At 43.9% G+C, this 26,457-nt stretch overlaps 1 protein-coding gene across 2 annotated transcripts; it reads left to right on the plus strand.

Moving 5' to 3' along the window:
• Positions 1–5,227: 5,227 nt before the first annotated feature.
• Fam50b (family with sequence similarity 50 member B) lies at positions 5,228–20,664 on the plus strand. 2 transcript variants are annotated; one of them, XM_036186858.1, is made up of 2 exons: positions 5,228–5,286; positions 19,510–20,658. In XM_036186858.1, the coding sequence occupies exon 2, from the start codon at positions 19,589–19,591 to the stop codon at positions 20,594–20,596; it is 1,008 nt and encodes a 335-aa protein (XP_036042751.1). In that variant the 5' UTR covers positions 5,228–5,286; positions 19,510–19,588; the 3' UTR covers positions 20,597–20,658. The 2 variants fall into 2 exon arrangements, with proteins under 2 accessions (XP_036042751.1, XP_036042752.1); XM_036186859.1 differs by lacking the exon at positions 5,228–5,286 and adding an exon at positions 10,042–10,194 and having other exon boundaries at positions 19,510–20,664.
• Positions 20,665–26,457: the final 5,793 nt, after the last annotated feature.

A 26,457-nucleotide genomic window follows, 5' to 3' on the forward strand; every position in this document is an offset into this window, starting at 1 on the left:
GTGTGTTAAGCAGAATCTCCTTCCAGACAAAATCATTTGCTTTTGTTCTTCAACCCCATTTGTTTCAATTTTACTTCCTTTCTAAGAGTTTATCTTTTTCATCCAGGTGTGGTGGTGCACAACTGTAATCCAGGACTTGGAAAGTGGAAGCAGGAGGAGCAGGAGTTCAAGGTTATTCTTGGTGAAGTGATGAGTTTGAGGCCAACCTGAGATAAGAGCCTCATGAATAGAAAAATTACTTTTTATTGACACATACTTAAGAGACATGAGGCAGTGCTTTAATACATGCCTAGGCATGTCCAACCATTGGACACTGTGATGCAATGTCTTCTACTTGAACACTACATTATAAAGTTACAAAGGAAACAACTGCAAAAAAAAGTCTCCTTTTAAATAAGCATATAATTTTGTGTTGTGTCACATTCATAACTATCTTAGGCTAAAGGTGGTATACACGGGCTACAGATAGTGTATGATGATCTTTTCAAAGTAGCTGGGGTATTATCACCTCAGACACCTACCAATTCTGTGTGCTGGGGAAATTTGAAATGCTCTTTACTAGTGAAGACATTCCATTAAATCATATCCACTTGGTCACTTTGTGTGCTCCAGCACAGTGGACATTTTTTTCCTACCCAACTGAATTTCTGTATTGTACACATTAACTATCCTTTCTCCATGGCTCCCTCCTGCCCCTCCCGGATTCTGCTTTCCTGTGATCGCCTTTTTTAGTTTATATGTGTGAGTGAGAGCATGAAGTGACTGTATTTCTATTCCTGGCTTATCTCACTCAGCTTAATGTCCTCTAGGCTCATCTATGCTATATGAGAAGGTTGCATTCTTTCACTGCTGTGTACATAGGTCTTATTTCCTATGTCCATCCATCAGTTGACATCTAGGACATAATTATCATTTTTTAAAGTAAATCATTTGGTAACACTGAACACAACCACACAGTTATACAACTGTCAATCATCCATCTCCACAGGCTTTTCATTTTCCCAAATCAAACTTCAGTATTTAACAAATGCTCTCACCTCACTCTTTCCCTGCCCAGGCCCTAGACGCCACAGCTGGACTGTCTATCTCTATAAATCTGATTACTTGAGGCGCCTTGCCTAAGAATCATTTATTCAGTATGTGTAATTTTGTGATGGGCATATTTCCCCTGGTACCACACCTACAATGTTCATTGTCTTAGTCAATGTTCTGTTGCTGTCAAATGACACCATGACCATGGCATCTCTTTTGATTATAGGTTCAGAGATGGAGTCTATTATCCTCATGGCGGGAGCATGGTGGCATGCAGGTAGACATGGTAGCTGAGAGTTCTACATCTTGATTTGAAGGCAGCAGGAAGAGCTTCTGAAACCTCAAAGCCCGCCCTCAGTGACACACTTCCTCCAACAAGGCCACACCTCCTAATGCTTTTAAATAGTGCCACTCCCTGGTGACTAAGCATTCAGATACATGACCCTTCCCACCCTCTCTTTCATCAGGCAATGTCAGCAGACCCCGTCTTTGGCAATATTCCCTCCCTCCGGCTCTTACAGTCTTCCTTTTCTTCTGTGCTATCCCCTGAGCCTGGATGGCTTCTATAGAAGTCTGGTTGTTTCCTTCTATTTGTGGTTAAGCTGTGGACAGCAATAGCTGCTTATTCTTCAGCAGTTGGACTAAATAGAAGTCTCTGTAATAACTTTTCCCCCACTGTAAAGCAAACAAAAACTCCCCTCCACATCTCTGGCTGTCAATAGACATACTTTATGATCAAAAGCACAAATGTTTACAAGGAAATTTGGCAAGCATGTTGTTCCTGTTTAATAGCAGCAGTAGCTTCCCTGCTATGACCTATCACCTCCCCAGTCAGTCTCTTATCCAGGCTAACAATGATGGAAGTGAATTCCCTGATGAAACATAGACCTTAAACCGAATGAGAAAACAGTTGGTTGCTCCCATAAAAGTCATGCCACTATTAAACCAGTAGACACGTATTGTCTGGCATATTGGTAGTATGGCAGCTCAGTCTGCAGCCCAGTGGGACAATTTCCCCCCAGCAGCCTGCAGAGTGCCTCTGTCACTGTAAAAGCAAGCTAGCAAGGAGGAGCTTCCTACTTTGCCCAAGCTTTATTTCTCTGTGTCGTATAACAAAAATACAAGGTATCTTCATTAGGGTCTTCTCATTTAGTTCTAGTAAGCAGCTAAAAAGCAGCCGCAGTAGCCTGTACTGTTTAGGAGGAGCCTTTGGGAGACCCCTGACTAAGAATTTGTAGGGAGGTAGCCTACCCGTAAGGTGGAATTTTATTTATTTATTTATTTATTTATTTATTTATTTATTTACTTACTTACTTACTTACTTACTTACTTACTTACTTACTTTCGAGACAGGGTTTCTCTGTGTTGTTTTGGTACCTTTCCTGGAACTCACTCTGTAGACCAGGCTGGCCTCGAACTCACAGAGATCTGCCTGGCTCTGCTTCCCGAGTGCTGGGATTAAAGGCAACTGCCCGGCCTAAAATTCTTATTCAAACAGGATTCTGTTTCTGGGTGTATCTTTTTTCCTCCCTTGTAGGTTATCTTTTGTTCAAATTCTTTCCAGTCCTGACAGGTAGGTGGAAGTACACCGGAGCTGTCTGTCCTCATCCTGGTTTGGTCATATCTCCTTCCATACCTGCTATCCCCACTGTGGCCAATCCGTGACCTGCCAGTTTTCTCTTTCCATTAGGAGACTGTCCAAAAGTCAGACCTCTGCGTATAGCCCATTTGTCAGCTATACTTGCCAGCACAGATTGTCACAGGCCAAGACTCATGATTTCTCACTGCTCATACTGCCCTGAACCGCCCTCCAGCTGCTCCTTCTTTCTCTTGTCTCTTGCCACGTGGCATCTGTGCTCATTTGCATTATGACAGCTATGCCCCTGTCTGGTGGTCTTCCCTGTGGTACTGGTAGGCATTTAAAGGGGTGAGGATAGTGTCTCTCCTAGCACCTTGTCTTGCTTGGCCATTGGTTTAATTAGTGGGGGAGGCTCAGTGACTTGAACGCATGTGGCACTGGGGAGGAAACTGCTCAGAAGTTAGCACGATATAATGAAACTGTTTTACAGAGAGTGGGCCACAGTGTCACAAAAGCCCCCACCCTGAGGTTCCTGCTGAATTAACTTCCAGCTCAAGTCTCTGGAGAAAACAGTCCTATCCTGCTCAGTGGACTGATTTATCATGTACTGCCTCACCCACGCTCAGCTTCTTAACCATCATTTTGGCCTCCTTTTCTCTCCTCACTGCCTGATTCTTCCTATGTGGTCCAAGTTTTAGTATAGATCTAATTTGTTCTCTCTTCCTTGTGCCCTCCCCCAAGCAATAAGAAACAGCAAGCTAATGCTTATATCTCATTTTTCCTATCTCTCTTTTCTAAGCCAGTTTAGCATCCCCACCCCCTCACTCCCCCACCCCACCCTGCCTTTCTCTACTTTGCCTGCCAATTTGGAGGCTAGGGTGAAGGTGGGCATCTACATTTTATTTCCAATGTGGGCAAGTTTTTTTCTTTCTGAGCAGACAGCTGAGCCTCAATTGTATGTCCTGTTACCCCCTGCAGTAGCAGTGAAATCTGCCAAACTTCCTGACAATCTTGTTCCATACACAGCGCTTTCAGGGACTTCAGTATATTCCATTAGCCATTCTAGGGCAGTCCCTATATATACTCTATTAATGGACCACATTCATCAAGGAGGTATACCGCCTCGTAAGACATAAAGGAAGATAGCTCCACCAGGATTTCTCCCATGGATTTCCCTGACTTTTCCCAAGGGTAGATAGTCCAGCCTCAGTAGCATGTCTTATCACCAATAGCAGAGATACTGCAAGTACTACTACAACCAACAGGCACCCATTCCATACCACATGGGGAGAACCACCACACCAGGACTGCCCTCACAGATGCTCCATCACCCTTAGACAGCTTGGTTTCAATTACATGTCTCATCACCCAAAACAAAAAATACAACTGTTCCTCCCAAAATATTGCCTTAACAAGTCAAGCCTAACAGCTGTTAGAGGCTTGATCAAATGGAGATAAGCATGCTCATGTCTGGGGTGCTGGGTTCTTTGTCAAGGCTGTGGAATGTAGTGCAGGACATAGCTGCTGGAGCTGACCTTTTTACAGGAGACATCAGACTCCAAAGGAAAATAGCCTGGGAAAGAAAGAGGCAATTCGTGAGCCTTCTCTGTAGAAATAGCCAGCTCACTGGGCTGTGAAGATTCAAGGGGCAGAGATGTAGACTCCTCAGCAGGAGTGTCAAGAAATTAGGGACCCTGTTTTTAAATTGCCACACAGATTAAAACGTTGTTAACCATTCTATCCAACAGCTATTTGAAGAGCACTTCAAAGAGTTGGGGCATAGTATGACATATCCATTCCCAGTAATTCGGAGCCCGAGGCAGGAAGATTACAAATTAGAGGCTAGCCTGAGCTGCATAGGATGACTCTGTCTCAAAAAAAAAAAAAAAAAATCAGAAAACAAAAACAAACAAACAAAATTTCATAGAAATTTGAAATCCTTTGAACTTTTATAGCACACACATGAAAGAAATTACTAGGTTCCCCCCTACCCAGTGGAGGGTGTATGTAAGGTTTCCCCATATTTGACAGTTTTAAGACATCAAACAAAGAACCATCTACTATGAGGGTGTGAGCTCTGAAGTAAATATTTTCTCTTGTTATTTATTTATTTATTTACAAATAAAATTTTATAAATGTATATCCTTACCAGTCATAAAATCTTGAAATTAAAAAAAAAAAACTTTTCCAAAATATCAAAGTTATTCTGATCAGTCTTACTACTGGCAAGATGGAGTAATACCTTTCTGTTTTCGCTGTAGATTAGATCACAAATGTTATTATATGAAAAGGCAATAAAATCATTCTGTCAAGAGAGTGCCCATAGTTTAGACTGGCGCATCACATAAGCTCTTTAGTAACAACCTACACACAAAGAGTAATTAACTTATAAAAACCAAGTAAGCCCAAGTGAGCAAGAGCCATCCAGGAAGTCTTCATGGAAGGATTAGATTTCAGTTGGCCGGAGAGCAAAGGCTGGCAGCAGGGCTAAACCAACCAGTCAATACAAAGCGGCAGTTACACGAGACTACCACCTGATTGGCCCAGCCTCTCTCCTGATTGGTTAGAGCCTGCCATAGCAGTTGCCCAATGTTTTGCATATTTTCTGTGTCAGTTAGAACAAACAATATCTACAAAAGCACCAGAAGGAATAATCTTGGCTCATATATCAAAAGGTGAGGATTGGCTTAAAGCCAGCTGGGGCAGATGTGAGAAGTACAGCTGTTTAAACTCTAGTAACCAATTGTGAGGGAAGTTGAATGTTAAGCAAAGGAATTTGTTCATTATCTTGCAAGCAAAGGAGACTAATGAACCTTATCAGGAACATAATATCAACATTTTTATTGTCATTTAGAAATGCTTCCCAGTGTAATTAAACTAGAAGAAATGAGGAAGATATTTTAAAGGCATTGTTGTAATAATCCAGGCACGGGCTATCAACTATGGACTAGAAAAACAGAAATTGGGGCTTGTGCATGGTATTGGTTACTTTTCACTTCTGTAATAAAATACCAGGCAAAAGCCACTTAAGGAACGGGGGAAAGGTGTGTGGTAGCTGATTATTCACATTTTATCAGGATGAGGAGGTGTGGTAGTGGGAACACAAGGTAGTTGGTCAGAAAGAGAGGTAAGTGCTTATGTTCATCTGGCTTTCTGTATTTCTCCTTTCTTCTCAATCTGGGACTCAAGCCTATGGCACAGTAATGCCACATTAAGGATAAATAGCTCTTCCTTGGTTATGCCTTTCTGAAAATACCCTCAGAGCTTTGTCTTCTATAATTCCAAATCCTGTTGGTTGACAAGATTAACTATTACATGAGAGACTCACCTCCTTAAGTCTGTTACTGTTAGCTTATAATAGATCACATACTGAATACCTCATGTGCGTCTGTTAAATTGTTCTTTTCCACTACAGCATCAGTAGGCTATTCTAGCCAAGAAGCCTCATGCTGAGGACCTGAGACTGTCTGTATTCTCTATCACTGACTTCTCCAATGAAGAGGCAATGAACTTGATACACAGGACTGTTGATATGCACACAATAACTATCAGCCACTGAGATAAATGCTTTCTTCATCCCATGGTGCTGATATTTATTTGAGAGCTTCCCAAAGTCCCTAGGGAATCTAGCAGTTCAGTCCTTTGGATCTGGAGTGGAATGTGTTAAAAGCTTGGTCCTAGAGTGACACTACTAGATTGTGGAACACGTAAGCAATGTGACCTAATGGGGACTGTGAAGCATTGATTTCTTTGTCTTCCTCTCTACTTTCTGGCTGTCCTGAGGTCACCAGCTTCTTCTGCTATGTGCTCCCACAGTAAGATCAATTTGCTAGGTGAAACTCTTAGAAGTATAAGCCAAAGCAACCTCTCTTGCCTTACAAACTGATCATCTCAGGCATGTTGTTATAATAATGGAAAGCTGACTGAAATGCAGTTTCTTCGAGGCATGGTGCATGGTGTTATAGTCTCCTTATAAGGAAACAGTTCTGTGATCTTACCTTCAGAGAAAACAGAAGGCTGTAATTCCTTCTTGTCCGTAATATGGTTGATCAAAATGATGTTCTGTTATGTGGGCCATGCTGTTTATTCTAGCTGCCCCAGCTGCAGGGTAGACACTGATTGACTTCCTGAAGAGACTGTCACTTTCAACCATTGCCCTGGCCACAGTAAGTAGGCAGAATAAGGAGAAATCAGTCAGGAGATCTAGGTCCAAACTCTTAAGTAATCAAATAAGAAAGCATGTGGCCCCTGGAAATGGCTAAATTCATCTCACAGCCCTAAGGAGTGCCAGTCTAAGGAGAAACAGAGAGGAGGGGAATCACTCAACTTCTGAATCAAACCGCATGCATAGTTTCTGATAAGTGCATTATTAAGCTTTTTTTTTTTTTTTTTGAAGCCAGTTTGAGGCAGGTTTCTCCTGCCTGCTTAAAGAATGGTTCTCAACTGCTAGTGTGCAAACAGATTTTATTAGCTATATGTCTATAAATCATTCCTGTTTGGTAATTTTACTACTACTCATTGGTAGCAAAAATAGTGAAGGCCCATGGAAAAGGTTGGGCTAATATTCTAAATACTTGTTCTGATTTAGTGTCTTCTTTTAGAAAAACAAACAAACAAACAGACAGACAAGAAACGAGATCATTTACTTACAGTATGTTCAGAAACAGATTCCCAACTAGGATATATATGTGAAGAAACAAATGACTGAAAATAGAAAACCTAGTTTTTTATATATAAAATTCACAATTCATTAAAGCAAAGACTGTCTCATATACATATATATATACATATATATGTATATATATACATATGTATATATATATATGAAAACATAAAAAATTGTTATATTGCAAAAATTCCAAACATAAGTAAAGTTAAGACAAACAACAAATGGGGAGAAACAGTTGAAGCTTATATGACAGATTCAGGGTTAGTGCTCTCTATGGACAGAGTTCTCATAAACCAATAAGAAAAGAACAAATCTCAGTAGAAAAGGATCTGGGGTGTCACTCAGCGGTAGAATGCTTGCCTTGTACTCATGAGGCCAGGGTCCCAAACCCAACACCGCAAAAGAAAATGGAGGGTGGTGGTAAAATATGTGATCACAAATTTTAAACAACATATGACAAGCAGCTAAATTTAAGATCAAAGCCAGGGCCATCGAGTTAATATTGGTTACCTATAATCATTATTATCCATACTAAAAGTAAATAATACATATATAAACTAATGTATATTAAGCACTAGAAGATTATCTCAGAGGTATATAATAATGATTAGTATAGGGTTTTAAATGTCAACAATAAGATAATGACAAAATACATTGAGTCCATTTTCAAAGATCAGAACCTTCAGGTTTATGGTGAAAACAAGTATCCATTGCTGGAAGTTATCAACCTATAGAATGATTCCATTCACATTAAAATGTATGCTAACATATAAATCAAAGTCCATGAAGAAAGCCCCATATATTAACAGTTACTTCTCACATTTAAGGTCACTCAGATCACTCTACAAAACTGCCAAAATATTCTACAAAGTGCCCAAATAGTTTCATTTTATTAAAAAAAAAAAAAAAAAAGAATTAAATGAGAACAAATCAGGCAGAAATTCAGGCTAGGAAATCTGTACTGGGTGCAATCATGTTTGGGAGAGGAAGACATGGAGGTATGAAGGGAGAGAAGGAAAAAGTTCCCCTTTCCTGGATAGTTAGGGAAAAGAAAGTATCTTCCTCAACCAAGAAACCAGTCATGGAGAGGCTTTAAAGGGACTTCCTGGTGAATGGAGATGTGTTTGGCTGTCTTCCAGCACAAGTTCCTGCCAAAGTTGTTGAGAACTGGCTTCTTGGAAAGTCGGAGCAGTGGTCCCCAGTGCTTTACCAGGCTCTGTCTGCTCGGGTCCGCCTCCCGATTGCCACCCGCGGCTCCTTGCATTCTCAGCGCTGTGGATCCACCTTTGGACTGAGTTGATAACGAGTTAGCACTGTTGTGAATGGACAAAGTCTAATTGGACCCTACAAGCTAATGTTTGAGTGGACTTGCATCTCTTGCTCCACAAACTGGAGTTTGGAGTCTGGATAATAAGCCCCACTCCCTGGGATGGAAGTGTAACACTAACAAACAGGCCATTGGGCTCTCTTTATCCATGTCTTGTGGTGAACTTAAAATTTGAGTTAGGAAGCAGTGCTCTTGGCTGAATCCTAGCCCTATACAAATCAAAAGGGCCAGAAAGTCTCAGATTGCAAGAATTCAGATGGAAAACCAGCCAACCAACCAACCCTGAAGCTTAAAAAGACAAGTGACCTCCCCAGATAGCAAGTTTGCTTTACTGTGGGTATGAGAACCTAGTATGGACACCAGGGGCCTCAGGCCTCAAGCAGCATGACTTCCACTCTGCCACACTTCATTAATTGCCAAGTGCAGAAGTTCAGGGTTTTAGGGATTTGTAAAGAGTGAACTTTGGCACTTTGATTCTAAATAGGGAACTGAAAACGAAGATGTGGCAGTGACACCTACAGTTGCTGATATCAGTAGCATCTCAGAATCACCACTCAAACAGTACAACATTTCTTAGTCAGTTGTCAAATACTCACTGAAGCTGTAAAACACTCAGATCCTAGAGCAGGAAAAACAGAGCTTCAGCAGCAAGGGACTGGGTGACCTAGCAAAACAAAAACCCATCTGTGATGAATTATCTCAGTTGTCAACTTGATTGAATTGAGAAGCACTTGGGAGATTATAAAGCATACCATGATTCTGTGTGTGTGTGTGTGTGAGTGTGTGTGTGTGTGTGTGTGTGTGTGTGTGTGTGTGTACATTTCCAGAGAGGATCAACCAATGTCAGAGGGACACCTGCCCTGACCCATGAGCTGGAGAACCTAGAGGGAATGAAAGGCAGTGGAGTGGGAAGACTGGTCACAGTGCAGGGGTTCCCTCTTCTGCCTCTTCGCCATCCTCATGGGAGCTGCTTCGTCTCACTTCTCCTCACTGCCATAATGGACAGTCCTTTGAATCTGAGGGTTCAAGAAATCTTTCCTCCTCTGAAGTAATCCATGTCAATCATTCTGTCATCACGATGAGAACTTACCTCACTGTTCTACCTAGTCATCTGCAGTCCTTCCAAATAGATCCTTGGTCCAGTCTTGGCAAGTATTGTACAGATAAATTGTTGAATCCTGGAAAAATATGCACTTTACCAAAGGCCTTTTGGCAGCACATAAAAATGCAGACAATTCTTAGGTGCAAACCCTGGGAACATGATGGCTGTAGTTGGTGGTCACAATGGTAATCTCAGAATTATAGATGTAAGCAACATCCTCCACTTGCTAGCTTCTCATCCAACTATGACTCAATAGAAGCAACTTAATGGAGAAAGAATTTCTTTTGGTTCACAGCTTCAAATAGTTCAGTCCATGTGACTGGGTCCCACTTGCTTGGAAAGGACATCACAGCAATGGGAGCCTGTGGCTGAAGAGAGCTGTTCACTTCCTGGCAGGCCAGGAAGGAGAGCAGGACAAGAGAGGGACAGATATAACATGCCCCCTACCCACTAAGGACCCTAGCCCAGTGACCCTCTCCCTCCAGGTAGGCCCTATCTCCTGATGTTCCTATCACAATGTGGAGACCAAACTTTCAAAACACATGTCTGTGAGAGCATTTCCTATTAAACCCATAGCATTTCCACCATTTGCATGTCATCTGCTCAGAATTTCACAATCCTGCATGTCACAGTTCTGCCAGGGAGGACAAGGTATGTGATCACTTAAGGCACAAAGACCCAATCCTAACCCATGGGTGATTATAGATAGTCCCTTGTCTTGGCAGAAATCCAGGTAGTTAATTCTTGTTACAAATAAAGAGCAGCTCTATTTCAAAAAACCATAAAACTCCTATATCTTATGAGTAGTTGTTGAAGAATGGACATCCTGTGTCAGAATGGGCACCTTAACTTGTCTTATGGAAGCATTTGGAGAGATGGGTGTCATCCCCATTGACATCAATGTTATAAGTACATCTCAGCATGTGCCGTGGACAGGGGCAAGCATCCTGGCTGAATGTCTTAGTTAGGCTTTCTATTGCTGTGAAGAACCATGACCATGGTAACTCTTATAAAGGAAAACATTTAATTGTCACTGGCTTACAGTTAGGAGGTTCAGTCCATTATTGTCATGGAGGGAAACATGGCAGCATGCAGGCAAGCATGGTGCTGGAGAAAGAACCTAGAATTCTAGGTCTTGATCTGCTGGCAGCAGGGAGTAAATTGACTTGAGCTTCTGAGGCCTCAAAGCCCACCCCACAGTGACATACTTCCTCCAACAAGGCCACATCTACTCCAACAAGGCCACACATCCTAATAGTGCCATTCACTATGGGCCAAGGAGTCTATGTGGGCCATAACTTAATCAAACCACCACACCAATGTTGCCCATTTGTCTTCTGTGGTCTCTGAGATCACCGTCAATACTCTACTGGGCAAAATTTCTTCTGCTGACACTATAAAGTCACAGCTTACAGAGAAGGCACTGTTTCTAGAAATTATAACAACGGGGCTGGAATGGTAGATCAGTGGCACAGAGATGGTGTACCTTGGGTGACAACCTAGGTTTGATCCCTAGAACTGAGAGAGAGAGAGAGAGAGAGAGAGAGAGAGAGAGAGAGAGAGAGAGAGAAAGGAGAGAGAGGGAAGAGAGAAGGAGGGAGAGGGAAGAGAGAAGGAGGGAGAAAGGTAGGCAAAGAAAGAAGGATTGATTGTGGTGGCAGACCGGCTACTTAAAATTGCCCATGTTGAAGGAAGTTCAGCAGTTAGATGGGAATTTCAAAACAATTCTAAAATAACTCAAAGTGGATCATAAATCTAAATGGAAAACTATAAAACTTTTAGAAGAGCACATAAGAAACCAATTTTATGACCTTGGTTTAAATACCAAAAGCATGATCCATGGACAACTGATAAATTGGACTTTATCAAAATAAAACTGTTTTCTCTACAAAGGACACCTACAGGCCTGAAAGAAAAGCTAGAAATCCTTGTAGATCACATGTCACATGAAAGAATTATCCACAGAATATAACAGGAACATTCAAAACTATCAAGTAGAATGGTAAAACACCACACAGTTAAAAAAAAAAATTAGGGATTGTTAAATTCTAGAAATTTCCATTTCATGTTTTCTGGGCTATTGTTGAGTTCATATAATTAATTTTTTTAATTAAGAAAATTCATGTAGATGAGTGATTTCCCAACATGTATGTCTATGTACCACATATACACAAATGCCTACAGAGGCCAGAAGAGGGCATTGGACCCCCTGGAATTGGAGTTACAGATGGTTATGAATTGCTTTGTGGGTGCTAGGAATGTAACCCAGGTCCTCTGCAAAAGCATTAAATGGTTTTAACTGCTGAATTACCTGTCCAGCCCCCTGAAGCTGAAAAGAAAAACCAAGGATAAGAGAAAACTGTTGTGCATGATTGTGCACAAGCTAAAATCCATAGCACTGGACACAGAAAGAGGTGTACTTACTGTAAGTAAAATTTTACAATGTGTGTGTGTGTGTGTGTGTGTGTGTGTGTCTGTGTGTGTGTGTGTGTCTGTGTGTGTGTGTGTGTGTGTGTCTGTGTGTGTGTGTGTGTGTGTGTGTTTGGCGGGGTGGTCTCAAGTGGAGGTTAGAGGAACATTTCAAGGGCTGATCCTCGATTTCCATCTTGTCTGAGTCAGAATCTTTGTCTTGTTTCTGTTGCTGAGCTGGCCACAAACTTCCAGTGAGCTGGCCTGTAAACATCACCCAGTGGGGAATACTGTGGTGATATTGTGTCCCCCAATATATTGTGCACCTTAATAAACTTATCTGGGGTCAGATAACAGAACAGCCATTAGATAGACATAGAGGCCAGAAAATGGTGGCATTCACACCTTTAATCCTAGCATTCTGAAGGCAGAAATCCATCTGGATCTCTGTGAGTTCAAAGCCACACTGGAAACAGCCAGGCATGGTGACACATGCCTTTAATTCCAGGAAGTGATAGCAAAAACCAGAAAGGTATATAAGGTGTGAAAACCAGGAACTAGAGTCTGTTAAGCTTTTAGGCTCAGTTCAGCTGAGATCCATTCTGGTGAGGACAGAGAGGTTTCCAGTTTGAGGAAACGAGATCAGCTGAGGAACTGGCAAGGTAGCTATGACTTATTCTGCTTCTGTGATCTTCCAGTATTCACCCCAATAACTGGCACCTGGTTTGTTTGTATTAATAAGACCTTTTAAGATTCCTGCTACATCTGGCACCCAACTTGTTGGGTACAAATTTGCGGAAAAAGCTACTTGCCTGTGGCCTTGCGGGCCCCAGCTCAGGCCCAAGCTACACTCGGCCGGTTGTGGTGGTGTACACCGGTAAGATTTACTGAAGGAGGCAGAGACAGGAGGATCCTGAGTTTGAGGCCAGCCTGGGAGACTTGCTAAGGAGAAGCTTCAGCTGGGGCCAAGCCACAAATGGTGGCAGAGGGACCATGGAGGCAGCAACAGCTGCTGCTTCGAGTTGCTGGCTGCTTCTCATCCTATTGGTGACTGCAGTGATGCTGCTACCTGGGATGAAGGGTTTACCAAGGCTTGTTTTGTTTGTTTGTTTGTTTGTTTTTCAAGACAGGGTTTCTCTGTGTAACTGTCCTGGAACTCACTTTATAGACCAGGCTGGCCTTGAACTCACAGAGATCCACCTGGCTCTGCCTCCCAAGTGCTGGGATTAAAGGCATGAGCCACCACAGCCCAGCTCAAGTTAATTGTTAATGGGAGAGAGAGAGAGAGAGAGAGAGAGAGAGAGAGAGAGAGAGAGAGAGAGAGAGAGAGAGAGATTAGATTCAGGATTCTCATTTAAAAAGAAAAAAGAGGATATAGAAAAAGGTAGATCATTGAATCTACTCTGAAAAAGGGAAGATATAGAAATGATAAGATAACTTTTGAGTGACAGTTCAGCTGAGATCCATTCCAGTGAGGACACAGAGGTTTCTAGTCTGAGGAAACAGGATCAGATGAGGAATTGGTGACGTGAGGTGGCTGTGGCTTGTTCTTCTTCTCTGATCTTCCAGCGTTCACCCGAATATCTGGCACTGGGTTCGTTTTTATTAATAAGATCTGTTAAGATTCCTGCTACAGAATACTGCTGTCTTTGCATCCCTTCTCACTGCAGGGATGCTGGCTTGGAGACCTGTACCATTCATTCCATCTGGCTCCTTTTTTTCTACATGGGAACACAGACAGGGGTCGTCAGGGTTCCACCTGCTGAGCCATCTCTGCTGCTTTCACTTTCCTTAACGTTTTGTTAAAGATGTTGCTGAGAGCTTTTTACAACAGAGCTTCAGCAAGATCTCCGCTAGATCAAGAGTCAATCAATCCCTCCTTCCTTCTTCGGGAAGACTGGGCTTTCAACACAACACTGAGACGGGAAGCCTTGAGCTAAGAGTTTCACTTGAATAACTGATAGTAGTAACACAGCAGCAGCATGTGGCACTGCAGCCAGGGGGCGGAGGTCGGGGTGGGACGGAATGGCAGGGCTCAGGAGTTTATCAGCTCCAGCTGTGTGTCTGACTGGACCCCAGCACAGAGCTGGAGTGCCTCCCCAAGGCTGGAGCAAGCTCTGTGCCCTCGGGCAGCACTCTGCTCAGGGGGATGAGGAAATCGGCTCACAGGGCCACCACAGGTGTGTCAGAATGACTACAGTCTGCCAAAATCCACAGGCACCTAGGCATTTGTGAAAACTTCCATAACTAAACACCAAAAAGAATGGCCTGTGTTTTATGCATGTGTAAAAATTAATGGGGGATAAAAACCCTTAGCTAAAACCATATCTCCAATTATAACCCAAATAAATTGTAAGCAGCTAGTCATATATTTTCTCTTATATAGTCCCATATCAAAGTGATGAGTAGCAAGAATGAAGGCCAGCAAGATTTTTTTGTTTTGTTTTGTTTTGTTTTCTTTTAATGGTTATTAGTTTGCTACCACAATCGGTGGGATTTCTGATGGAAAAGACAAGTCTATAGAAAGGTCGAAGTGGTCAAAATGGAGGCAGTAAGAAGTTGGTCCAAACCGGGCAATTTAATCCAGCACTTGGGAGGCAGAGGCAGGCAGATCTCTGTGAGTTCAAGGCCAGCCTGGGCTACAGAGTGAGTTCCAGGAAAAGGCGCAAAGCTACACAGAGAAACCTAGTTTCAAAAAATCAAAAAAAAAACAAAAAACAAACAAACAAACAAACAAACAAACACCAAGAAGCTGGTCCAAGGAGAAGTTTCTGGATTTCTTGTTCTATGTACATATTGCAAAATGGTCCCATCTCTGGACACTGCCCTCCATGTTCATAGCCAGTTCATAAACCCTACATCAATGAGCCAAGTGAAATACACACAGGAAACTGCAGATGATATCAAAACTCCTCTGAGGCTGGTAGGTCCCTGGAGGGTCCTGATAGCTGGGAAAAGAATCAGTCTTGTTTTCCATGAAGCGTGGAGTAGAAATGTGTGTTTGCAAAAGCTCTAGGGTATTCCAGAGTAGTAGTTCTCTGAACAGACAGAGGTAGATATTCAGAATGCTCTGAATGGTTGAGGGAATTCCCTGTCAAATCAATGACTGAAAGTAAAAGGAACGAATTCACATGGGGTCAAATAGCACATTTGTCCTTATTGACATGAACAAAGACACCATAGTAACCCTGTGAACACAATGATAATGGAAATTCTGCTTTTCTTTACAGTCATGGTTCCCAGGAGTATTTAGCCCTCTTGCCCACCAGGTAAATCACCTTGATATCTTAGAATTTCATTTCCTGAGTGGATTGGGCTATCATTCCCCCCCACTTCCAGCCAAGACCTTGGTATTTCAGGGTAATCTCCCATCTCTTTGTGAACCCCACAGCTGCCGTCCTAGAGAACAGCCCCAGAAACAGGATTTCCCACACCCAACTCTGCAGTTCCTAAGTGCATCAACCCCTCTGACACTCACAATGTTCTACTGGGTCTTAACATTGACTATGTGGAGTGTGGCCTTTGCTGAGCCCAGGACAAAGGACTCAGGAAAGCAACTGCCACTGCTCCAAGGTAGGAGAAGATTCAAGTTTGTAAGCAATCTTTCATTCTTAATGTTGTCCCTTGCCAAGGACAGAAGCCATCTGCTTTGAGTTTGTAAAAGCAAGACCACAGTGGTGTTAGATCACCAGTAATCATGTGGGGGGGGGGGAGAAAAGAGATAGGAGGAGGGAGCTGGCAAAGGGCCAAGTTGCTTCACAGACTTGTTTTAGAACTGCCTAGACGGGCAGAGAGTGGGCTCGTCCTTCCTCTGATTTGGACCAGTTTTAAGTGTCATGAGAAAAGCTGGAAAGAGGATGCAGAGTTGGAAGAAGATGATGAATGGCTGGCAGTGTCTACCCTTTCCTTCATAAAATAGCATGACCACACTCTGCTTCAAGTAAACAGTTAAAGGGGCCATTCCTGACCCATGTAAAACATTTACTTTTCTAAGAAAACTATGATTTGGATGTGAAACAATGCCCAAAGGGGCCTTGATGCTCAACCTATGGCTTGGACCTTGGGAGGCACTGAATGGAAACAGGTAGAGGTCAGCAGGTGCAGGTCCTCAGGATATTTTAAGTTTCTGGTCTTTTGTTCTCTACTACACATAACCTGATATAAACAGATGTCTAACCTCTCCCCTTGTTTTCTGTTATGTCTTGGTGTCCTGTCTGGTGAAACTTACAAGCTGTGTTTTGGTGATACATTGTGATACTGAAGCCAAAGATGCAGTACCTTAGAGACAGCATGGAGTTTTGCCTCCCTCTGCCCTTTACACATATGCCCTGACCTTGCTTCCTGGAAGCAAGCAGATTAAAGGCTTCCTACAGTTAAGCTATGATATGTTGCAAGATATTTGATTACACTGTGTAAAGATATATCACTGTGATTGGTTTAATAAAAAGTTAAGCAGCCAATAGCTAGGCAAGAGGTATGGACTGGACTTCCAGACAGATCTCTGGTATGAATAAAGGGGGGGGTTACTGGGTGCAGAGGAAGCAGGACACGCAGGAGGAGAGATAAAAGCCACGAGCCAAGTGGCAGCAGGTCAAGTAATAGCAATGGGTTAATTTAAGTTACAAGAGCTACTGGGACAAGCCTAGGCCATGGGCAGAGCTTTCATAATTAGTCTCCATGTCGTTTTTTTGTGAGCTGGCAGCCTAAAGAAAAATCCGCCTACAATGATACCTGTTTTCCACAGTTAACTTGAGTTTAGAAACCTCTTTCCCAGATAATATATTCCAACAAAGCAAGTACAATGTATGCGTCATGACATTTGTGAGAGGTTAGGATTCTGGTATCAAACAATAGGTACAAGAACTAAGAGATGTAGGACAAAAGGATCCCCAGCCGCCGGCCAGGCCATATCAGGGGTTAAGTGGAGATGGAGGAGAAGTGAGATCTCTGTCTTGAAGAGTGGGACATCAGACACATTGCGGCAGTATGACAGAGTTTCTAGGTGGTGTTGAGTCCTCATAGAGGCCTGAAGTCATGGATTTAAAGTGAGGCTGGCCAGCAGCTTGTTCATTTTCTTAGTCAATCAACCACCTGTATGTAAGGGCTGAGATATACTCCAGGTTTAGACAGGATTAGGGTTTCTTAGAATTTCAGAAGGCATTAAGAAGTTTGATCCTTAGTGGGTAGGAAGCACAGAAGTATAGGAGTGTGTGATGATAATAGGCAGGTGCAGGGGGCCTTTGGATGTGGAGGTCTGGGCTAACAGAGGACAGTTAGAATTCAGAGAACTAGAGAACATGAATGCCAAGGAACTATGTGGGGAACTTAAGATGAATCTGTTGGTTGTGATAAGAGCTAAGGATGGATAGGAGAATGAGTGGACAAGGAAGAGGTTATTGTAAGTGAGGTGAAGGTGCTGGGTGGGTTGTGCTGCTGACATCTGGGATAGCAATGGGGTAGGATGGGAAAAGGCAGCAAGTGAGCCATGTGCTAATGATTTCCAAGTGTGGTGATATTTTGTGTTGAAATGTGATATTTTATTTGTATGTTAATAAAGTTTGCCTGGAGATCAGAGGTCATAGCGAAGCCATGAACAGAAGTCAGGCTGTGGTAGCACACTCCCTTAATCCGATCACATGGCAGGCAGAGTCTGTGTGTGGTCAAGGACACAGCTAAGTGTGGTGACACGAGCCTTTAATCCCAGTACCAACCATAGAGACCTGGAGGTCTGTATAAACAGGCAGTGACAAGTAAGTCATGTGGCTGGGCTTAGAACCAATGAGAAGGCAAAACAGAAAGTCAATAAAAGCCTGGGTGACAGGAAATCATGGCATTTTGGAAGTTACAGAGCTGGAGAGGTAAGGTAGCTGTTGGCTCTCACTATTTCATTGACCTCTAAGGCTTTCACCCCTATGTTTGGCTCCATATTTCTTTTAATAAGACTGTTTAGAAATTCGTCTACATCCAAGGACTTAGCAGGATGAGGAATTCAAGCAGTGACAGTATTAACAGACTAGGTGCAGCATAAGCTATAGAGCAGCTTGCAATATCAAAGAAAATAGACATGTTATAGATATGGTGAGGGAACATGTCTCACATTTAGATTTTTTGGTATGATGTAGAAAGTCAGAGAAAACACTGCTATGGAGCTGTGTGGAGAAATGGTGTCCTCAGAGGAGACCTGGGCTTCAGTCTACTCCCAGAGGCTCAAAGGGGATGGCCTACGAGTTTGCCAATGCACTGTGTTCCAGAGAGCATGGGGTAGAGTTTGGGGTAGGGGGAGAGTTGGATAAGGGGATGCTAGTTGTCATGGGGTGCATGGGTGTGAGTGAGAGTCCATTGAGTAATGGTGGAGTTCTAGAAGGGTAAGGAGGGTCGAACTGGTATTAGTAGAAAGAGGTCAGTTCAAGTTGAGTGCATTAAATTAGGAGGTCTCTCTTTTGCTCTGGCTGAAGCGAAGAGAAGGCATTTTTTACTTAGCCTGCCTCTGCTGCATGCAGTTCCTCTGATGTCTTGTTTCTCACATCTGGTAGCCTTCCGGATCTGATGTCAGATTCTGCAGCTAGGGACAAACAAACAAAACGGTTGGGAATCAAACCGGCCCAGCAGCTTTGTTAGTGGTCTACACCAGCACCTTGAGAGAGAACTTCCTCTCTGTCGGAGGAACTGCATGCAGCAGAGGCAGGCTAAGTAAAAAGTAAGGAGGGAGAGACCAGTGTTCATTTGCTTCTGGGTACTTTAGGTAAGTTCAACTAATACTCCATGCAGAAATCATTCCTGAGACTGTGGTAGGGATGGAAGCTGGTCAGGACCTGCCATGACCATAACATCAATGGGAACTTCAGCTAGCATTATCATTTTCCAGGGTACATGTAGAGAAAGCACCCAAGAACTCTTTCCTTTCCTTGCTTCTGTCCTGCAGGAGGGTGGTCCAACAAAGACAAGATCTATCCTGCAGGGCCAACCTTCCTCATCAGAAGACACAGTTTTCCTCTTGGTCCCAGTTTTCCTATGGCCAGCACTCACAAGCTCAGGCCCAGGCTCTCTTGTGCCCTGCTCTGGCTATGCTTGAGCAGACACCTAAGGCAGCATGTGAAATAAGGGTTTGCTCTGTCTGTAGGGTCAACCTCCACATGCAGCTCCTCAAAACCCACACTGAACAGTACTGACACAAAGCTATCTCAATTTGAAGTAAAATTGCTCCCTTGGTGATAGCAGTTGCTTTTCATGTGCTCAAGGGCCTTATGTGGTCTGCAGTTACCACACTGGGTCACCTCAGAGACAGAATCAATCCGACAGAGAGGAAGTTCTCTCTCAAGGTGCTGGTGTAGACCACTAACGAAGCTGCTGGGCCGGTTTGATTCCCAACCATTTTGTTTTTTTGTTCCTAGTTGCAGAATCTGACATCAGAACCGGAAAGCTACTAGAGACAGACGGTGCAGGCCGCAGGGGCTGGGCTGAGCTGCAGGCATGGCGCAGTACAAGGGCACTATGCGGGAGGCCGGTCGGGCCATGCACCTGATCAAGAAACGGGAGAAGCAGAAGGAACAGATGGAGGTGCTGAAGCAGCGCATTGCGGAGGAGACCATCATGAAGTCAAAGGTGGACAAGAAGTTCTCAGCACACTATGATGCTGTGGAGGCCGAGCTGAAGTCCAGTACGGTGGGCCTGGTGACCCTGAATGACATGAAGGCCAAGCAGGAAGCCCTGCTGAGGGAACGGGAGATGCAACTGGCCAAGAGGGAGCAGCTGGAGCAGCGCCGGCTACAGCTGGAGATGCTGCGGGAGAAGGAGCGAAGGCGCGAGCGCAAGCGGAAGATCTCCAACCTGTCCTTCACTCTGGAAGAGGAAGATGACGGCGACCATGAGGATGGCCGCAGGGCCGAGGGCAATGAGGCCCACAATGGTGGGGCCAAGAAGAACTTGGGCAAGAACCCGGATGTGGATACCAGCTTCCTGCCCGACCGCGAGCGCGAGGAGGAGGAGAACCGGCTACGCGAGGAGCTGAGGCAGGAGTGGGAGGCGAAGCGTGAGAAGGTGAAGGGCGAGGAGGTGGAGATCACTTTCAGCTACTGGGATGGTTCGGGCCACCGGCGCACGGTACGCATGCGCAAGGGCAGCACGGTGCAGCAGTTCCTGAAGAGGGCGCTACAGGGGCTGCGCAGGGATTTCCGGGAACTGCGCGCGGCCGGCGTGGAGCAGCTCATGTACGTCAAGGAGGACCTCATCCTGCCGCACTACCACACCTTCTACGATTTCATTGTGGCCAAGGCGCGGGGCAAGAGTGGGCCACTCTTCAGCTTCGACGTGCACGACGATGTGCGGCTGCTGAGCGATGCCACGATGGAGAAAGACGAGTCGCACGCCGGCAAGGTGGTGCTGCGCAGCTGGTACGAGAAGAACAAACACATCTTCCCTGCCAGCCGCTGGGAGCCCTACGACCCCGAGAAGAAGTGGGACAGGTACACCATCCGGTGATACTGAACCCCTCTTGGGTACTCTCATATTACTGAAATTCAATAAATACAGAGGGTCCCCGTGAGTCGCATGTGATGGTTCTGTTGTTGGTGTTGTTCTTTGTATTTTTAATGTTTCTGTTGTGCTCTGTGTAATAAGGGACACTTTTTTTTTTTTTTCTAAATGGTTGTGCCCAGTAATTTGGCAGGCTGACAGACAGGGTCTGATTTTCTTTCTCAATGTTTTACTTGCTGCGGAGTTGTGAGCAAATTACTGTGCTCCGTAACTCAGTTTTTCCACCGGTACTAGGAATTAACACCCCACAAGGCCAAAGTGAGGAAAGAATATTTGTAAACACTTAGAGTTCAGTAAACGCCTGCTGTTGTTTTTGTGGACCCAGTTGCTTTACATAAAAGAATTTCTGTGACCCAGCTCTGAAATGCCAGGACTAGGGTAGACCTACTCATCACTGGTGTCAGGGTCAGTGGATGGTGGGAGGAGCCTCACAAAGCCCAGCAAATGGCCCACCTCTGGGATTCCTTAACTAAATGGTTTAGTCAAAGGCTTGGGAGGCCAGAAAGCTGGTATACAGCTTAGAAGACCAGTATCACCAATTTCCTTTCATCCAAAAGCCCCAGTAATGATTCCATGTGACACTACTATGAACCCCACCCTTGGAGTTTTTATATTTTATTCATTGTTGAGTATTGTGTTCATTTTCATTTAAAAACATCTAAAGCTGGGCGGCAGTGGTGGTGCACACCTTTAATCCCAGAACTTAGGAGGCGGCCAGCCTGGTCTACAGAGTGAGTTCCAGGACAGCCAGGACTACAAAGAGAAACCTGTCTAGAAACAAACAAACAAACAAAATCTAACATACTATGAATCACTTTTACAGAGTTTTTAGGTCACCCCTTTAATGTTAAAGACCAAGACAAGTACTTTGGGCCTCTTACTCTTTTTCTGTCACCAAGTTCTTGTGCCAGTCCAAGAACAAGCATTCTCACAACATTGGTTGGCTTGGGTGCTACTTGACTTTAGGAACACATATACACATTTCTCAATAGCCAAGTTGCATCCACAGTTTTCCTCAGGGCCAGCTAGAAGCATCAGTCTGTTTTGAAGCCCGGCACGCCTGAAGAGTTTAGGGCCTATGAAGTACTCCTGATTCAGGTCAACACATCAGTCCTCCTGAAATAGAGACCTAATCTCCAGCCCCACCCCAGACCTGCACAGTGAATGTGTCAGCAAGATCCCTGTATGACTCAAGCTTGCTGAGACTGAAGGAACCTCTGGCTGGTCAGATGTCTGCTCTCTAGTCAACACTACTCGGCTTAAGCCCTAGATCCAACAGCTGCTAATGGTCTACAGGTCTAAGCCCTGTTCTCCAGTCCTCTCATTTAAATACTAGCGCCAAACACATTCTAACTCCTGCATCTATTTCCTTGTTTTTAATTATGCGTTGAAAAGTTATATATATTTATGGGGTTCAAGGTTGTGTTGTATTTTGAATGACAATGAAAATACAGTGGGGGGGGGATGAAATTAGGCTCTTTAACTAGGCATCTCAGCTATTTTAACTTTTTGTATTGAGGACATGAAAATGTTGTTTTTAGTCAATGAAATGTATAATATCTAAACCTGTTAGGTAAATTCAACATGCTGTGCAATTGTCTTTACAGTTCAGACTCACCCCTCCTTCTGAGACTTTGACCCTCTGACCATTGTCCCATCAACTACCCTGCTCTCTTTTTCCCAAATAAAACTGTGAGAACATGGGGTATTTTATCTTCTTGTGTTTGGTTTATTGCATAATATTTTCACTTCTATTCATGCTACTGAAAATAAAGTTTCCTTCTCAGAACTGAGTGTATTCCTTTGAGTGTAGACCACATTTTCTCTCATCCCACATTCAGGTCCCCAGAAGTAACTGCTTCTTAGCAGAAATGGGAAATATACTTCTACATCCCTACATATCTGTATCCCACTGCCTTTTGTGTTGTCGGTTTTCAGGTACCAATCCTACCTTACCACATGCAGTAACCTCCCCACCCCAGTCCTTCCAAAAGTAAAGATTTCAACCAGATCAATATTCGTGTGTTCACAATAGGATCATTACAAATGCCCAATCATAATATAAAGAATATTTTTTCTGGAATCAATATTTCTTGTTTTCTATTTTGGTTGACTCCCGTGTTGTTATTGAACATGCCTCATACTTTGTCAGTTGTGTTCCTCTCTCAGTACTAGGGTCTTAGTATAGCGTTGTCAACCTAAAATTACATTCTCCAATGCTAATGGGCGTAGTTGAGAGTGACAGCAAAAGCCTTTGGTAGGTGGTGCCTTTCAAACCATGGAGGTTGGTGGTGTGCCCTCAGAGGTACAAAAGAGCAAGGGCTTTCAGAGACAATAATGAGGAGATTGCATAGATCATCTTAAGATAAAGAGAGTCTCAGGAGGGAGCTGCAGCCATATGTTAGTGGAGTCTGTGTCAGGCAAATGTTCTTTCCTCTTACATCAAACCCAGTTTCCCATCTTGAGACTGAATTAGCAAGCATGCCAACAATCTCAGCTAATTGGAAACTGATCTGCGACTTTCCCACCCACTCCCGTCCAGGGTGGGCATTCTCCATGATGAGAGAACCATCCTTCTGCTCAAGTCTGAGGATTCCCACATCTTTTTTCTATGTCTTGATTTGCTTCCTCTGCTCAATGAGGATGTTTAAGAAGTGTTGACATTGTGTTTGGCATGGCAGTGCACTCCTATAATCTTATGTCATCCAGAAGCTGAGACAGGAGGATGGCAAGCTCAAGGCCAGCCTAAGCAACTTGGGAAGAGTTTGTGTCATAGAGAGTAAAAATATTTAAAAAAGAGTCTGGGCATATAGCCCAGCGGTAGTGTTAGTGTTCTCAGGGTTCAATCCCTAGTCAAAACAAGCAGTTGTTTCTAGAGCTTAAATTGCTAAACTCGACTCCACTGTAACCTGTTACATAAATGGAAATGTGGCAGGCTGTACACCATCCTCAAGATGTGAAAGGCAAGGCCCACAGTCTTACCACTTGTGCATCAATTCCATAAAACACATTCAGCAGAAGCTCAAGTATAGAAGTCACATCAGACCTGGGAAAATCAAGAGCAACGCCCTTTGCCCCCCAACCCCCCCTACAAGCTCCCCCTAGAGGAAGGCCAGACTGACAACCTCTTTTCCTTGCCTCTTCCTCAGAATATTCACATTGCTCTGCTGAACTCTGCTTACCTGTGCAGGCCAACTACATGGGCTTCTCCTCAAAGGCAGACACCTTTTGCCCTGCTGAACCCATGCCCCATGAAGTCTTAACTCACAAGCAAGTTCCCACACCCTGTGTTTCCCACCATTAGTAGGCATCACATAATCTGTTGGCGAGGCCTCCTCTCTCTCTGTGTTCCCCTGTCAACCCTGGAAGCCAAGACTTTTCATGACATCTGCCTCCCCATGACCTCAGAAGCCAACTGGACTTCACGAGCCATTTGGATGAAGGCAACCTCTCTTCAGAATGCCTTAACATAATAAGAACCTCTTGCACCGAGACCCATGCCTTTCCAGTGGAATTCAACACTAAGATAGACAGACCAGCAGGGTCCCTTAGATTGAATCTATAGGAAAGCTGTAACTTTTTCACAGAGGTACTAATGTCCCATAAGAGTCTCAAAAGACACACACCACCCCTCCCACCCTGCTTCTGTCACCAAGCTTACTCTGTGAAGTCATATTCCTCACTCCACCACGTCGAAGATGAACTCTGTGTTCTGACTGAGACATTACATTCAAAATCCACTCTCCATGCTCGTGGAGGATCAGCCAGCTCCATTCATGGACTCTCAGAGGTTTACAAATGGCTAGTTAAGGTAGGAACCAGTATTCAGTAGATTGTAGCAGCTATTTTCATACCAAGACTGTTTTCATTACTTCCACTCCTATGCAGATCTTTTGAAACAGACTCTATGATCCCCATTCTACAAATTGGGGCCTGAAAGGCTCTAGTGATTTCTTGAAGGTTATTCAGCTAGTTTTGGCAGAACTGTGGCCTATCACTTTACTGCCTTGGTTTTTGTGCAGGGCCCTGGCTTTGGTAGTGGCTCAAACATTTTGGTAATCAAGGGTTACTCTCTAGAGCAGATGTACTGTGCGTACATCTCCCCAGTTTCCTTTTAGGATATGGGCCTGCCCCTTTACGACATTGATCATTCGAAATTGCCAGATCTCATAGCCTGAAGAAATAAAGCCGCACCCACCCCTCCCTGCAACTAACACTTCCCCTAAACTATCCCTCTTAATGAAACTCCTTTCCTCCCCCTTTAATGTCATATTCATGTTTCTCTGCTATTATGCATTACCCTTTTCTAACACCTTCCACCTCAGGGTGCCATCATGGCTCCCATGGTCATGAGGTCCATTCTTGAAGGGTGATTTTGTGTTTTCAAACCAACCCACCTACTGCCTCTTCTTCCCGAACAACCACATTATCCCTGCTACACTGTATGGCAAGAGAATGGTGAACCACCCCTCAGGCTTGCCAATGCGCTTTGTCACTGTCCTGGCCTCTACCTCTTGGGGCGTGTGTGTGTGTGTGTGTGTGTGTGTGTGTGTGTGTGTGTGTTTTGCCAGGAAAGGGAAAAGAAGAGGGAGGAGGGAACAAGACAGAGGAAGCTCTCCATTGTCTATCCCTACAAGGTGACTAATTAACCCCGTCATGAGGCCCTACCCTCATGAAGGCATCTAACCCTAAATTACCTCTCACCTCTGAATGTAAATTCATTGGGATTTAAGGCTTTAACATATACATTTGGGTATGGGACATGTTTATACTGCACTGGCTGCTGACCATGGGGATCGGGACCAGGAAGCTATGTAGTCTATTGCTGTAGAATAATCCTTTCTGTACACTGTGAAAATATATATAACTCTTGTTGGTTTAATAAAGAGCTGACTGGCCGATAGCTAGGCAAGAAGAGGTTAGGTGGGAAAGCCAAACTGAGAGGACGCTGGGGAGAAGAAGGGGCAAGTCATGAGAGTTACCAGGCAGATGCAGAGGAAGCAGAAGATGAATATGCCATGCTGAAAAAAGGTATTACCATGTGGTAGAATGTGGATAAGAAATATGGGTTAATTTAAGATGTAAGAGCTAGTTAATAAACAAGCCTAAGAGCTAGTTAGTAACAAGCCTAAGCTATAGGCCAAGCATTTAAATAAGTCTCTGTGTGGTTATTTGGGAGTGGGCTAGTGGGACAGAGAAATGCTGCCTACAGTCTATGGGTTTGATTTTAAGGGGAGAAATAGTACATTCCCACTCTTCCCTCCAAGGGAGTCAGTCAACTCTGTGTCACACTGAGTTGGGTGTGATGCTGAAGCAATAGACAACAGTGGAAGCATTTCTGCCCTTTGGAAAAGTAATGCCTAGAACAATTAGCTGCTCCCAACACATCTGGGGGAGATGACAGCTGAGGCTAAGGGGTCTGGTGGCAGGTGCCCCAGGACAGGGAGGGCGAAGCTAGACTTTCCTACCAGGCTTCCTCCAACCTTGTTCTCCATAGCCTTTGGAAAGCACTGGGGCCCCAGGTGTGCCATACACACTGTTGAAGTATTTTTGGATGCCAAGTGGAGGAGGCCCTGCACAGACAGTGCCTGAGATCCCAAATGATGACCAGTGGCATTTTCAAAGGTGTAAGAAGGGATGAGGACAAGAAGGACATAGAGTATTTTGTAAAACCGTTTTTCCATTAAAGTGAATATGTTTGTATGGAGATTGTGGGGTTTTTTTTTCTTTTGGGGAGATCTAGAAAATCTTTGAAATAAAAGCATAATCATTGTACATACTGAGCTTGTGTGTGTTGGGGGAGGGGG

This window comes from Onychomys torridus, chromosome 5 (assembly GCF_903995425.1).
Source record: "Onychomys torridus chromosome 5, mOncTor1.1, whole genome shotgun sequence".
Classification (NCBI taxonomy): Eukaryota; Metazoa; Chordata; class Mammalia; order Rodentia; family Cricetidae; genus Onychomys; species Onychomys torridus.

Coding starts and splice junctions, on each gene's coding strand:
- Fam50b (XM_036186858.1), top strand. CDS start 19,589: ATGGCGCAGTACAAGGGCACTATGCGGGAGGCCGGTCGGGCCATGCAC.